This window comes from Heloderma suspectum, chromosome 10 (genome assembly GCF_057233095.1).
Source record: "Heloderma suspectum isolate Gila_16-S chromosome 10, 16-S_ref, whole genome shotgun sequence".
Taxonomy (NCBI): Eukaryota; Metazoa; Chordata; class Lepidosauria; order Squamata; family Helodermatidae; genus Heloderma; species Heloderma suspectum.
The window spans coordinates 40,876,647-40,890,546 of NC_139467.1; the positions used below are offsets into that span (position 1 = coordinate 40,876,647).

The window sequence follows — 13,900 nt, forward strand, 5'->3', positions numbered from 1 at the left end:
TTATGTTTGAATGTTAGTTTGTTTTTGGCTTAGAACCAGCTCTGCCTGAGTTAGCTGGAGCTTCCCTAATCAGCCTGATCAACTTAGGGCACAATCCTATGCATGTTCAGACAGAAAAAAGTCCTGCAATTCCCAGCATGCCCCAGCCTGGCTGGGGCATGCTGGGAGTTGCAGGACTTTTTTCTGTCTGAGCATGCATAGGATTGCTCCTTTAAAGATTACACGCCGTAATCATGTTTCATGCTCTCCTATGTCTCAAATGAGAGAGAGTTTAGAGCAGCCTTCATGGGTTTAATTTCCATTAGAAGAGAAACCATGAGGGAGTTCTGCTATCTTTGTAACAATCTCCGTATTACTGAAAAGTGCAGGGATTGTGGGGGTGCTGAGAGAAGCATACGGTCAGGATGGCAGCACTAGCCCCAAGTAGCATCTAAACCTGGAGCCCATGTATCACAAGAACTGCCTCCCCCAATATGAGCCTTCCCAGGTACTTAATTCCAGTTCTGAAGCTCCTCTGTGGATCCTTTTGGACGTACAGCAGGTGCAGTGGAGGCTGGTAGCTCCAAAATCAATGGAGCGGTGAATCCGCTCAGGTTTCAGACAAAACCAGTCAGAACTTTAAAGGACCTATCTAAGGTGCAGAGCACTAGAGACAGGGCCTTTTTGGTTGTGGGGCCCAAAATTTGGAACAGACTCCTGAGGGAAGTATGCCTGGCCCCACCACTGCTCACCAGGGTAGTGTAGTGATTACAGTGTCAGACTAGGACTGGGGAGACTTGAGTTCAAATCTCTACACAACAGCCACAGAGCTTGCTGGGAAGGCTTGGGCCCCTCATTGTCTTTTGTATGGCTTTATGATCTTATTTTTTGAAATTGTGCACTGCCTTGATGGCTTTGCAGCAAAAAAAAAAGTGGTATATTAATAAATGTTAATAAATAAAATCCTCTGCAGACCTACTCAAAATTAAGTCTACTGAATTCAATGGCTCTTGCCTGGGAGTAAGTGCATACAGGATTGCAGCCTTAATCATTATTTATGATGTACCTTTTACCTATATATTGATTTAAAGTATTTTCATCCCGCTCCTCAGCCAAAAAAAGACTCTCAGAGAGACTGACAATCAATCAAAAAGACAGTCCCTGCCCACAGACTTACAATCTAAAAAGACACAACATGCAAGGAAAAGGGGAAGTGAAAGGAAGAGGAAAAAATTAAGCAGACTGTCAGCAGGGCAATTATTTTGTTATTAAAATAATCACTATTTTATTGTTGTTTACTGACTGTAAGATGCTTTGATTATTTTTATAGAAAAACAGGGTAGGAGTGCTGGAAATAAATAAGCTAGCTCCCCAGCCAAATAATAACAATAAAGACTTCCTCTTCAGCCCCTTGTTTGTGCCCCTGCCACGCAAAACTGGCTTCAGTCCCCCAGCCCATCTTGTACTGCTCAAGATACGTTCCATTACGTTGTCCATTAAGCAAAGGCTGTTGTTTCTCTTCAACTGCTTAACTATATAAACACCTGAAGAAGTTTCTCGCTCTGCACAACGCAATGGCGTGGCTATAGCATTAATCATGAGCAGTTGTGAACCCCTTCACTACAGAATCCCCAAGCCCGGGTTTGTTTGTTTGTTTGTTTGTTTGTTTGTTTGTTTATGGCTGCGATCCTATGCATGCGTAGGCAGAGAAAACGCCTACAACTCCCAGCATTCCTCTGTCTAAACATGCATAGGATTGCAGCCTAAAGTATTCTTTTCCCCTTTCTCAGCCAAAAAAGGCTCTTGGGGTGGCTTACAAGCCCTGCCTGCAAGCTTACAACCTAAAAAGACATGACAGACAAGGAAAAAGCAATGGGGAGGGACGTGGGGGAAAATTAAGTAGCATTTCAGCGGGGCGGTGGAATGGCTCTGCTTCTCCTCTCCCGGGGAGTCAGGGCAGTGTCCTACTGGAGCAACTGCTTCCCCCTCGGCTTCAAATTTCTGCACCTCTCCCCTCTTCGTAGTTACCAGACAGTTTGGTTTACAGTCACCCAAGACAAATTTGGGCAAATTTCAGCCAAGGCATAAGTCCGTTGCTTTAAAAAGTCAGGAGAGATCCTGCTGGAGTTCTCCACACCCACATACAGCGCCACAGCAAGCAGCATCCTGGGAGGAAGGAGCAGAGCAAGGCGGCCCGATGCTTTGTTTCCCCTGAAGTGCAAGGCTGTTGTCAGGAGGGAAATGGGGCAAGCCAGAGGCTTGATCTGACATGGCAGTTCCTCAGGCCCTATTGTCCATGACTCGCCTCCACAGGGCACAGCCTACATGTGCAGAGCCATCGCCAGGAGCATTGTCACAGTGAGGATCCAGGCCAGAACATGCAGGAACAAAAAGGGGGGGCTTAAACACCCCAAATGCTGATAAAGATCCCCGTGAATTGGGTGGGGCTCCAGATACTACCGTGTTGTTGAAGGTAAGCGACACGATCAGCGCCTGCATGGGATCCCCTAGTAAGCTGTGCTCAGATTCTGAGAACACCAAGACAGAATCCTGTTCAGACATGCGATCCAAGCCTCAGGGGTGGCAAGTACTGCTGGGCTCAAAATGGGAGCCCTGTGTGATGATGCACTGGTTTCTCACGCCCTGCACCACCAGTGAGGGGCCATGGCTCAGTGGCAGAGCTCCTGCTTGCATGCAGAAGACCCCAACAGCATTTCCAAGTAGGGCTCGGAAATAATCCTGCCTGAAACCCTGGAGAGCCACTGCTGCCGGTCAGCGCCAGCACTACTGGGCTAGGTGGGCCAAGAGTCTGACTCAGCATAAGGCAGCTTCCGTTGTTCTAGTGGTCACAGGCAGTTTGAGCCAGAACACTGCCGCTGCAGCCAATGTAGCCTCCAAGGCCTGGGAATCAGTCTGAGAAAACCGCTCTTCTGCCATTGCCTGGTACGACGCTCCTAAGTGTGCTGGGTCTGTTCTAGTGTGTTGATTGCCTTCCCATTCCAAGGATTTGCTTGGCCTTGCAGCTGAATGCCTGACACAGGGAAGGTGAAAGAAAGAAAGAAAGAAAGAAAGAAAGAAAGAAAGAAAGAAAGAAAAGCAACTCTCCTGCCCCTTGCAAAATCCATTGGAGGCTGGTGGCTCTAATGTCAGCGGGGCAGTGCATCCACTCTGAGTTTCGGTCAGAACCTTAAAGGAGCTCTCCGAGGTGCTTCCTGACTGGTTCTGACTGAAGCCCAGAGTCGATTCACTACCCCACTGACATTGGAGCCACCAGCCCTCACGTGCAAAATCTCTGGCCAGTTTGGCTTGCGAGAAAATCCCGTCCTGAATCCTCCAACGGGGTGAAGTTTTCATGGTTTCCTCCTTCATCTTAGCTGTGTCCTCAGTTGTACAAATTCAGCCCTCTAGCCTCAGTGGTGAGAAGAAGTAGAAAAGAAGCAGATGATATGGTGACACTGAATTCCGTACAGTAGGCCAGACAAATCGAAATCCCACAGCTAGAACAGCAGCTGGGTTAGAGTGAAGGAAGGGTTGCTTCCAGACTTGAAGCAGCCCCTCAGACTCGTGCACATGGGCTTCACTGCTTGCTCACCAATCAATCATTATATATTCAACACGTTTTGAATGTTCGAAATGCTTCTTATAATCCTCACAACAACCCTCTCAGGTGGGTGAGTATTACTACAGATGAGGGGGTGAGGTGGACTGAATGGTGACTTCCCTGCTACTCACTTGTGATGGAAGTCAGACCTGAATATGGAGCCATTTGTTCCTAGTCAATAAGGGAGGGGGTGCTCAGTCATAGAGCACATATTTTACATGCAGACATTCCTGGTTCAGTTCCTGGCATCTCCCATTTGAAGAATCAGGTAGCAGGTGCTGAGAAAGACTCTCACCCTGAGACCCTGGAGAGACCGTGCAAATCAGAGGAACGAATGCCGGGCTGGATGGACGGTGAGATTAAAGCCGCTTCACGGGGCTACACGGGCTCAAAATGAGCCTTGAGCTCCTTTCAAACTAGTCTTGTGTGTTTAGAGTCCTGCCACCCTCTCCGCACTCTGCTTCATCATAATAACACAGTGTGGACAACTCTGTAGCAGGGATTAATTAGGTCAGTTCGCATTGGTGCTAATTTATAGCTGCGCTTCCGTCTTTCTCTTGCTTCGTGGCATCATTTGCCAGAGCTCAGTGCAAGAGAAAAGAATGCGGGGGGGGGGGATTCAGGGCTCAACTATCTTTGAGAACTTTTGTGCAATAGTGCAAGAGAGGTTCCAGATTCTGCGCCGACTCCTGCACGCTGGATCTAAGGCTACACACACCCCTACTTATAGAGTTCAGCACCACGGACAGCACACAGAAGAGGTTCTGGCGGCTTCCTGGAATGGGCTTGCAAGGGAAACCAAGGCTCTCTCTTTTTTTTGCTTCCTCACTCAAGGGGATGGAAATGTGACAGTGCTGCCGTCTTGCCTGGTCCAGCTCCCTGTAGGTGGGTGCCCCGCATCATACCAGCCGCCTCCAGAACCCACACTAAGTCAGCAGCTTCAGAATACCCATGGCTTGCAAGCACAACGGGAACTGAATTATATCTCAGTTCTTGAGATACAATTCAGAGGATGAAGCGGAGCTGGGGGAAGAAAGATGTAATGTATACAGCACTGAGCATCTGGGAATGTTAGTTTGGCAGTAAGCTTCCAATTCTTTCTAGGCGGCTGCCAGGACTTCATTAAACCCACTGGATTCATGAGAATGCAAGAACTCCGTACTCTGCGAGTTCTGCATTGTCATCTTTATATCTTATTAGTTGTTGCTCACTTCCCCAAATGGTGAGAAGGGCTCTGTTTCCTATGGATGACAGAGAGCACTGAAGAGCTATGGCATCTTTGTAACATATGTTTTATTTACCAGTATACACGCTGAACATACTGGATACAAATAGGTACTCCTCCAGCAGGCAGAAAATCTGTTCACAGATTTCCAGAGAGAGTCCCTAGACACACAGGGACTTCATTTTCAGCCAGAAACTCTCCTCTCTCTCTGCCTGGTTCTCTCCTAATTCAAACTGCAAACAGCTTCAAACCAGTGGGGGCTGGTGGCTCCAATGTGAGAGGGGCGGTGAATCCACGTTTTGGTCAGAACCAGTCAGAACGCTAAAGGAGCTATCCAAGGTGCAGAGCACCTTGAATAGCTTCTTTACAGTTCTGACTGGTTCTGGCTGAAACCCGGAGCGGATTCACTGGCCCACTGACATCAGAGCCACCAGCCTCCACTGCTTCAAACTCTTTCTCAGCCTCCTTCAAAAGCTAGGGGGTGTGATCTCTCAAACTGTAACAGGTATTGCATTCCAAAAGCTGGAGAGAGAGAAAGATATTTCCAGTTATCAGGATAATATTTCTTGCCATTAGCTCCCATCAATGAAATGTCAATTGATGATCCTGGCTATCTGCAAACCATTAATATGGTCTTCTTCACTGTATAGGAGAAAGTCAGTTGCCAACATTCATGATCAAAACATAGAATGTAGATAGGAGTATGCAGATAGGAATACTCTTACTGTTCCAGTTGAACTTCCATCCCAGTGGTGTCTCCAATTGGTCCTCCCCCCTGCCACTATTCTCTGCTGTCCCAAAGAAGCACTGATGAGAATGGTGGGTCCCCCAGCCCAAGCCAAATAACGATTGGTTGTTGTTGGTGTAGTTATTGTTATTTAGATCCATACAGGAAAAAACGTAAAGCATCTCCAACTTTAAATATATAAGTAAAGGCCAACTAAAATGTCAGTATGAATGGACATGTCAAATGGATTCCTGTGACCCAATAGATTGTAAAAACTGGGCATACAGTACACCATCACCTGTGAATAGTGCACATTTGTCTGTTTCATGGCATGTGACATATTGAGAAAGCATGGCTATTTGGGGTTTTCCAATGCATGTGTGCTTGCCACAAACAAAGGAAGGCACACGTTTTTTACCTTTGTAAATGGCCTGGGGCTAGGATATTTGAAAGGCCACCTCCTCCTGCATGAACGTGGCAGACAATCACATTCAACTTCAGAGGCCCTGCTCTGCATTTGGCCACCAAGAAAGATATGGTTGGCTGTGATGCAAGACAAGGCCTTTTTGGTGGCGGCACCCCCGATTGTGGAACTCCCTCCTAACGGATGTTTCTTTGATTATTTTTAGATGGGCTCTTTTATTTTGTCAAGTTTTGAGTTATTTTAATGCTTACCTGTTTTTAGGTTTGTTTTATTGGCTTGTTATAATGCTCTCTGGTTTTAATTGTATTGTTATTTTAATGTTGTAACCACCTTGTGTGTATTGGGGAGCTTTGAGGGCTGAAAGGCAGTAAATAAATGGTTTGACCACTAAATAAATTCCTATGAAATAATTATTTGTCAAAAAGAAGCCCTGAAATGTACGTACTGAAGTTTGCTGTTTGTATCTAAAATTTCTCCCCAACAGCTTTCCCCCCCAGTGGAGCGGACATTTCTTCATTATGTTCTTCTCCACCATTTTATTTATTTATGTTTTTTGCTATTCTTTTCTTAGCCCTTCTGAGGATAATTACAGCCCTCTGGATACATCTCAAATGCGCAAGTCTTACAGGCTCCAAATCAACTCCTCCTTTTCAAAGCACAGCTGAACCATGAAATGCCAACAAGTACCGGAACTATAATAACGCAAAGGGATGACTTTGAGAACGCACCAAGATTATAATGGACTCATCATATATGTATATATATTTTTGGGCTTCCCCAAAAAATATCTATTTTGGGCACATAAACATTTCCTGAAGCTGTATTAGCCGACAAGTCCCTTTTCTTCTGAAGTAGCATTTTCCACACCCTTTCAGCAATTCCACATGACAGTTTCTTTTGAAAACCAACAGTGCCAAGTGCAGAAGGACAGATCACCGAAAGGAGGCTGCTCATTACCCTGCTGCCTTTATGCCTAGAGCTCTTTCCCAGGACACCTACCTGCTGCCACTTCTCTCTTGCTCACTTACATGTTCACTTTTGTATGCCACCCTTCCTCCATCCAAGGAGCTCAGGATAACTGACACTGCCCCTGCCCATTTTATTCTTACAGCAACAACCCTGTAAGATAGCATTGGCTGAGAGACAGAGTCTGAGATCTCAATGGGCCCAAGAAGATCCAATGTATTTATTATTTATTATTACAGTTCTATCCCACCTTTTTTCCTCTTGCAAGGAACCCAAGGTGGCTCATATGGTCCTCCTCCTCTCCATTTCATCCTCACAACAAACCCTGTGAGGTAGGTTAGGTTGAGAGTCAGCAACTGGCCCAAAGTCATCCAGTGAGGTTCATGGCCAAGTGGGGATCTGAACCAGAATTTCCAAGTCTCAGTGCTATGCTCTAACCCCTACAAGACAAAGTGGGAATTTGAATGCCAGCACCTCCAATCCAAGTTGAACACCACACTGGCTCTTTCTTCCAAATCCTCCTCAAAACCTACCTTTGGTCTAGCCCTTCAGTCCTCAGCTCAACCAAAACAAAGATCCAGTATCCAGAATTCCATCTGCACACATGCGTCACTTGTTGCCTTTCCCAGACCTACCTGGAGATACTGGGAATTGAACTAGGGACAATCTCCATGCAAAGTAGCTCCACTGAGCCATGGCCCCATCCTATATGGCTCCTACAACTGACACGGGAAGGAAGCACCAGCCTCTGATCCTCTGTCCTTTATTTCTTAGTACATGCAATGAAGGGGACTGAGCCCCTCTCCCCTCTTTTAATGAAGCAGTTTCTTGGGAAAAGGTCAGATGGTATTAAATTCCATTGGCTCAGTAAGAAGAGAAGCTCCCCCTGCCTTCCAGGATTCTGGCCAATGAATGCAAAAGCACTAGCGTGATTGACAAGCAAGGAAACCAGTGAACACCCTTGCTGGGAGTCTTTGCCCAGCTCCTCCACTGATCTTTTGGAGTAATCCCAGCAGGATTGTGGCCCACACTGGGAACCTTAAAGTCTCACTGCTTGTATAAAGTTGCGCTCCCTGAGCACATTTTTTGGCAAAAGGCTGGGGCATAAATTTAATAAATAGATAATAAATGCACTTCCATTGGGGGTGCAAAAAGAAAGCACTTCTGTGATGCAGATTAGATGAAAGAATTTTTTTGTCACAAAATGCAGAACTCATTTCTGGAACTTGCTGCCAGATGTGGCGACGGACACTGGTTTAGACTGCATCAGTAGAGCTGGATAACATGGTGCCTAAAAGACTGAGCCATGGATCAGCACGTCTGGTTCAAATTTTGCCTCTCCCATCAACATATTAGGTAACCTTAGGCATGCCAACCTGTCTCATTCTCAGCCCCCGCCCCCTGCCCCATCTCCAATATGGGTAATAATAACACTGACTTTACCTTTATAGGCTTTTTGTAAGGATTATAACTAAATAATGTACCTAAAGCACTTTGAACACTTGAAAGAGCTATACAAATGTGATGATGATAATGATGACTGAAATGGGATTAAACTAATGTATTAAGGAGGGGCTTGTCAATTTTATTTATGTATTTATTTATTGAATTTATTAATCGCCCATCTGGCTGGTCACCCAGCCACTCTGGGCGATGTACAACATACAATAAAAAGTTTAAAACAATAAAATTCTACAATAAAAACATTTTCTAAAATACCCTAACCCACCCCAAATGCCTGCCTGAACAACCATGTTTTTAATGCACTGCGGAAGCTCATTAAAGAGGGGGCATGACGGAGTTCCCTAGGGAGGGAGTTCCACAGAGTGGGGGCCACCACAGAGAAGGCCCTCTCCCTCGTCCCCACCAGTCTAGCTGTCCTGGCTGATGGGACAGAGAGAAGGCCATCCGAGGCTGATCTTGTTAAGCGGCCTGTCTGGTGCTGCTGGAGGCGCTCCTTAAGATAGGCTGGGCCGGAACCATATAGGGTTTAAAGGTCAAAACCAACACCTTGAATTTGGCCCGGAAAACAACTGGTAACCACTGCAACTCCTTCAGCACTGGAGTGATGTGATCTTGCCGGCGGCTGCCTTTAATCAGGTAGCTGCCGTGTTCTGTACCAGCTGCAGCTTCCGGACTGTCTTCAAGGGTAACCCCACGTAGAGTGCATTACAGTAGTCTAAACGAGAGGAGACCAGGGCATGTACTACGGATGGGAGCAGATGGTCAGGAAGGAAGGGGCGCAGCCGCCGTATCAGATGGAGTTGATACAATGCTGTCCGGCTCACAGCTGACACCTGAGCCTCCATGGACGGCTTGGAGTCCAAAATGACCCCAGGACCTGGTCTTTCAAGGGTAGCCATACCCCATTCAACACCAGGTCAACATCCCCCAGCCTCCTCTTGTCTCCCACCAAAAGTACCTTGGTCTTGTCAGGGTTCAGCTTCAGCTTATTCCTCCCCATCCAGCCACTCACCGTCTCCAGACATTTGGACAGGGATTCTACGGCCAACCTTGGTGAAGATTTGAACGAGAGGTAGAGCTGCGTGTCATCTGCATATTGATGACACCGCACCCCAAACCTCCTGATGATAGTCCCCAGCGGCTTCACATAGATGTTAAATAGCATCGGGGAGAGGATGGAACCCTGTGGCACCCCACAAGTGAGTGGCCACGGGTCCGAAACCTCCTCTCCCAGTGCTACCCTCTGGTACCTGCCGGAGAGGAAGGACTGGAACCACCTCAATACGGTGTCTCCAATGCCCAACCCCTCCAGGTGGTCCAGGAGGATACCGTGGTCAACGGTATCAAAAGCCGCTGAGAGGTCGAGGAGAACAAGGAAGGAGCATTCACCCCTATCCAGAGCCCTCCTCATATAATCCACCAAGGTGACCAAGGCCGTTTCTGTCCCATGCCCAAGCCTGAAGCCCGACTGAAATGGGTCTAGATAATCGGTTTCTTCCAAGTGTGCCTTCAACTACATCGCCACCACCCGCTCAATCACCTTGCCCAAAAATGGTAGATTCAAGACTGGGTGAAAGTTATTCAGAACTTGGGGACCCAAGGAGGGCTTCTTTAAGGGCGGTCTTATCACTGCCTCCTTGAGGGCTGATGGCATCACTCCCTCCTCAAGGGAGGCGTTCACCACCGCCCTGATCCCCTCACCCAGCCTCTCTCTGCAGCCCATAATGAGCCAAGATGAGCAAGGATCCAGTAAGCAGGTGGTCGGCCTTACAGATGAAAGCACCTTGTCCACTTCATCAGGAGGAAGAAGCTGGAACTGATCCCACAAAACCGGTTTGCCACAGGCCGCCTCTTGCTCACTAACTGTATCCACAGCGCACGGAGTAACACTCCTTATCCGATCATTTTAATCTGCAAATCTGATCAATTTTATCTGCAATGGATTTTAGCCATGATAGCTAAAGGGAAACTGCAGGTTCAGAGGAAGCGCAAGTCTGAATATGAGCTGAAGGCAAAAGCTGGGATGGGCACTCGCCCTCCTGCCCTCCTTGTGGGCTTCCCAGAGGGCTCTGTTTGGCCACTGCTGGTAACGGGATACTGGATGAGATGGGCTTTCGGTCTTATCTAGAGGGGGTCACTTACTGTATGTTCTAAAGCCAGCCAGCCTCTGGCTTTCTGGTGGGGATGACAGGAATTGTAGTCCAACACATCTGGAGGGACCAGATTGGAGAAGGCTGTTCTAAAGTGTACCTGCTGTCACACACACACACACACACACAGATAGATATATAATTTGCATGCTAATGGACTGCATGATTCCTTATTTGTTCTAAGAACATTGCAGGGTGGGGGTGGGGTTTACAAATCAAAATCCGTGTTTGAATGCATTGTATGTATGCCATCTCAAGCTTGGAAAAGCAGAATCAAAATTGTTTGAATAAATGAATAATGGCATGTATAATTGTACCATCCCTCCTTTGCGGAGAGGGGGAGGGCGGCTTCCTTCCAAATTCTTTGGCGAGTCATGCCACTAAACCTTATCGCTGTATCTTAGTCACCTGACTTGTTCGGTGTCCTCGTGTGCTTTATATAAATGAGTGGATATGTTTTCCTGCCTCAAATGCTGGAGGTTACAAGAACCAGAGAGGGCAGAAGAGAGAGGGAGAGAGAACAGAAGGGAATGGGATTTTCCCTCATTAAATGATTATAATGTGATCACTGTTCTGGCAAGGGAAAGGACAGAAAAGGGCAGGCGGCTGAGCTGGCGTGAGTGGTAACCCTTCCTAACTTCCTGCGAGAGCTTAGCGAGTTGGTGCCACCCAGCAGCAGCTGATCCCCGAGGCCCACTGCTAAGCTACAGCAAAGAGGCATAAGCTGTCTGCTGGGCAGAGAGTGGCGGCATGAAGTTCCTCAAGGAGAAAGGTTCCACACAGGAAAGAAAAGAGGAAATGCCCATGCAGACGAGAGCGGGGGAAAGGACTGGCTAAGCAGCAGCAGAGGCAAGGAGCATCACAGATGCAGAGCATACAAAAGAAAGACCAGCACCATCGGAACATCGAATCTAGCACCCTTAGTATTATCTACAGCAGGGGTGAGGAACCTTGGTCAGCCAGAGGGCTGAATTCCATTTCAGAGAAGCTCTGGGGGGGCACATTCCAGTGGTGGGCTTGGCTGTAGCCAAAGGGGGCGGGGTGAAAAATGCCAGCATATTGTAGCTTAAAGTTGTACTGCCAGCAATTATGCCTTAGAAGAGGCATTTCGGCCTTTTAGAATGGGGAAAAAACTGAACAAAAGTGGGAAATCACCAAACCATCAGTGGTTGGAGGAAAGGGGTGGAGCCAGGGAATGGGTCAGGGCCACCTGGAGAACTCCAGTGGGCCAGATTTGGTCCCTGGGTTTGAGGTTCCCTCCCCTGGTCTACATTTCCTGGCAGGGACTCTCTGGTGTTTCAGGCAAGAGTCTTTCCCAGCCCTAACTGGAGACACTGGGAATCGAACCTGGTTCTGTTTGCAGGCAAAGCAGGTGGTGTACCACTCTGAAATGAAGCAACAGCAACAGCATGGGAATGAGCCAACAATACAGTGCTGCGGCACAAAAGGCCAACTTCATTCCAGGCTGCATTAACAGAAGCCCCATTTCCAAGAACTGAGGGTGCACCATTTTGAGGGTGCACTGTTGGGAGCAAGAGTCAACGGTCTGCTTTAGAACATGTTCAAGGTCACATTCCTCAAAAGAAAGGTGGGTGGCTGCAAATAAGCAGTCAAGGATGAGACCAAAGAACATCCGTGTTTCCTCATGACTGTGGATATTTTCTGAATGGGCAATTCACCTGCCATGGGGAGGCAGAGCCCCCTGCCTCACAGATAAGTTTGCATTTGAACTGGGCCGAAAGAGAGAAAGTCGGGAGTTTCTACTCAGAGTTAGCTGGAACGGGGTGGGGTGGGGTGGGGGTGCATCTGGGAACGGGGCGGGAGGTGTGCTCTGTGTATCTTTTGCCTGTAATTGGAGTGCCTGTTTGCCCTCCTTTATACTCTGCATGTATATTTGAAAATAAATCAGATATTGCAACCATGCCGTAAGCCTCCAGATCTCCTGGGACCACGGAAGACTGGTGGCTCGGACATCAGCAGGGCAGTGAATCCACTACAGATTTCATCCGGAACCAGTCAGAACTGGTTACATGCCTTGGAGAGCTCCTTTAGAGGTCATGACTGGTTCTGACTGAAACCCAGAGCAAATTTACCTCCCCGCTGACGTCTGAGCCACCAGCCTCCACTGCCTGGGACATCTCACTGCATAACAGTATTTCAAGAGCATTTACTGTGGTTACTTAAACAAAACAAAAAAAGACAACAAAGCAGGTCTAGGAAGGCTCCCTACCAGGATGGTTGAGCTGCATCGTACTCTTGCTCCATTGTGACAGGCCTACAATGGCCACCATCTTGGCCCCCAGGCTGGACCGCCGCTTCTTAGTGGACGAGAGGCTCGCCGAATCCGGATTGCCTCCGTTGCTCTTCTCAATGTTGTACATCTCTCCGCTGATGCTGGAGCTCCGGACCACGTTCCTGGCCGAGGAGGAGCTTGTCTCCCCGTTAAGCATGGTCACCTGAGGTGATCTCAGTGGCTCCTTGCCAGCAGGGCGAAGCTGTAATAGAAGACAAAGGAGACATGAGCCACTGAGGAAGGAAGAGCTGGTTCCTGTGGACCTAAAGGGCAGCCATATTGTTTTGGAACGTGATCTGAGAAAAGGCTACTTTCTAACCCCTGGGTGCCCCCCAACAAATGAGGCGAGGCGAGTGGCTAGTATGGTCTTTTCTGTGGTGGCACCCCAGTTGTAGAATGCTCTCCCCAGAGAGGCTCTTCTGGCACCTATACTGTGCTCTTTTTGATGCCAGGTGAAGACCTTATTCTTCCATGCTTTTTAGTCCTTCAGCGTTTTTTGTTTTTGTTTTTTTTAAACTGTCTATGTGTTTTAAGATCTTCCCTCTGCTGCTGGCGTTTACTTCGGTTTTTATTCTAGATTGATTCTGTTCTATTTTTACAATGTTTTTAATGTTATGTTTTATTATGTTATTGCATTTTATGGTTTTAAGTCTCATTTTGTGAGCTGCCCAGAGACCTTGGGCTATTGGGTGGTATAGAAATGCAATAAATACATAAAAAATCCAATATAATTTCCCTCAACAACAACCAAAGTTTGTGAGTAATCCAGTCAGTATGGGAATATCGCACTGCTCCAGATATTCTCCAGTTTCCAAGCTGCGGGTCAAAAGGAACCATTTCGGCAAGGTAGACTTTTCCCTGGAAAAACACTTAGTGCAAATATTGACTTTTTTTAAAGGCCGTTTCGTGTCTTTGCTGCTGCTGCTTTGTCCCCTCCTCCTGGCTGCTGCTTCTTTTTCTTTCCTGGGTGAATGATGTGGTCATTCCGAACAACGAGGATCCATGCCAGCCATGCACAAACCGCCCGCTGCTCCCTCGCTGGAGACCTTGCACATGTTCCAAGCAAATATG

The 13,900-nt window shown here is 47.5% G+C and overlaps 1 protein-coding gene across 1 annotated transcript in view; it reads right to left on the reverse strand.

Moving 5' to 3' along the window:
* The window catches only part of RIMS3 (regulating synaptic membrane exocytosis 3), a 32,777-nt gene extending 19,752 nt beyond the window's left edge, over window positions 1–13,025 (reverse strand). The window contains exon 1 of the mRNA XM_084814423.1: window positions 12,767–13,025. Coding sequence (XP_084670549.1) covers window positions 12,767–12,986 — 220 coding nt within the window. The 5' untranslated portion in view covers window positions 12,987–13,025. The remainder of the gene's footprint in view (window positions 1–12,766) is intronic.
* Window positions 13,026–13,900: the final 875 nt, after the last annotated feature.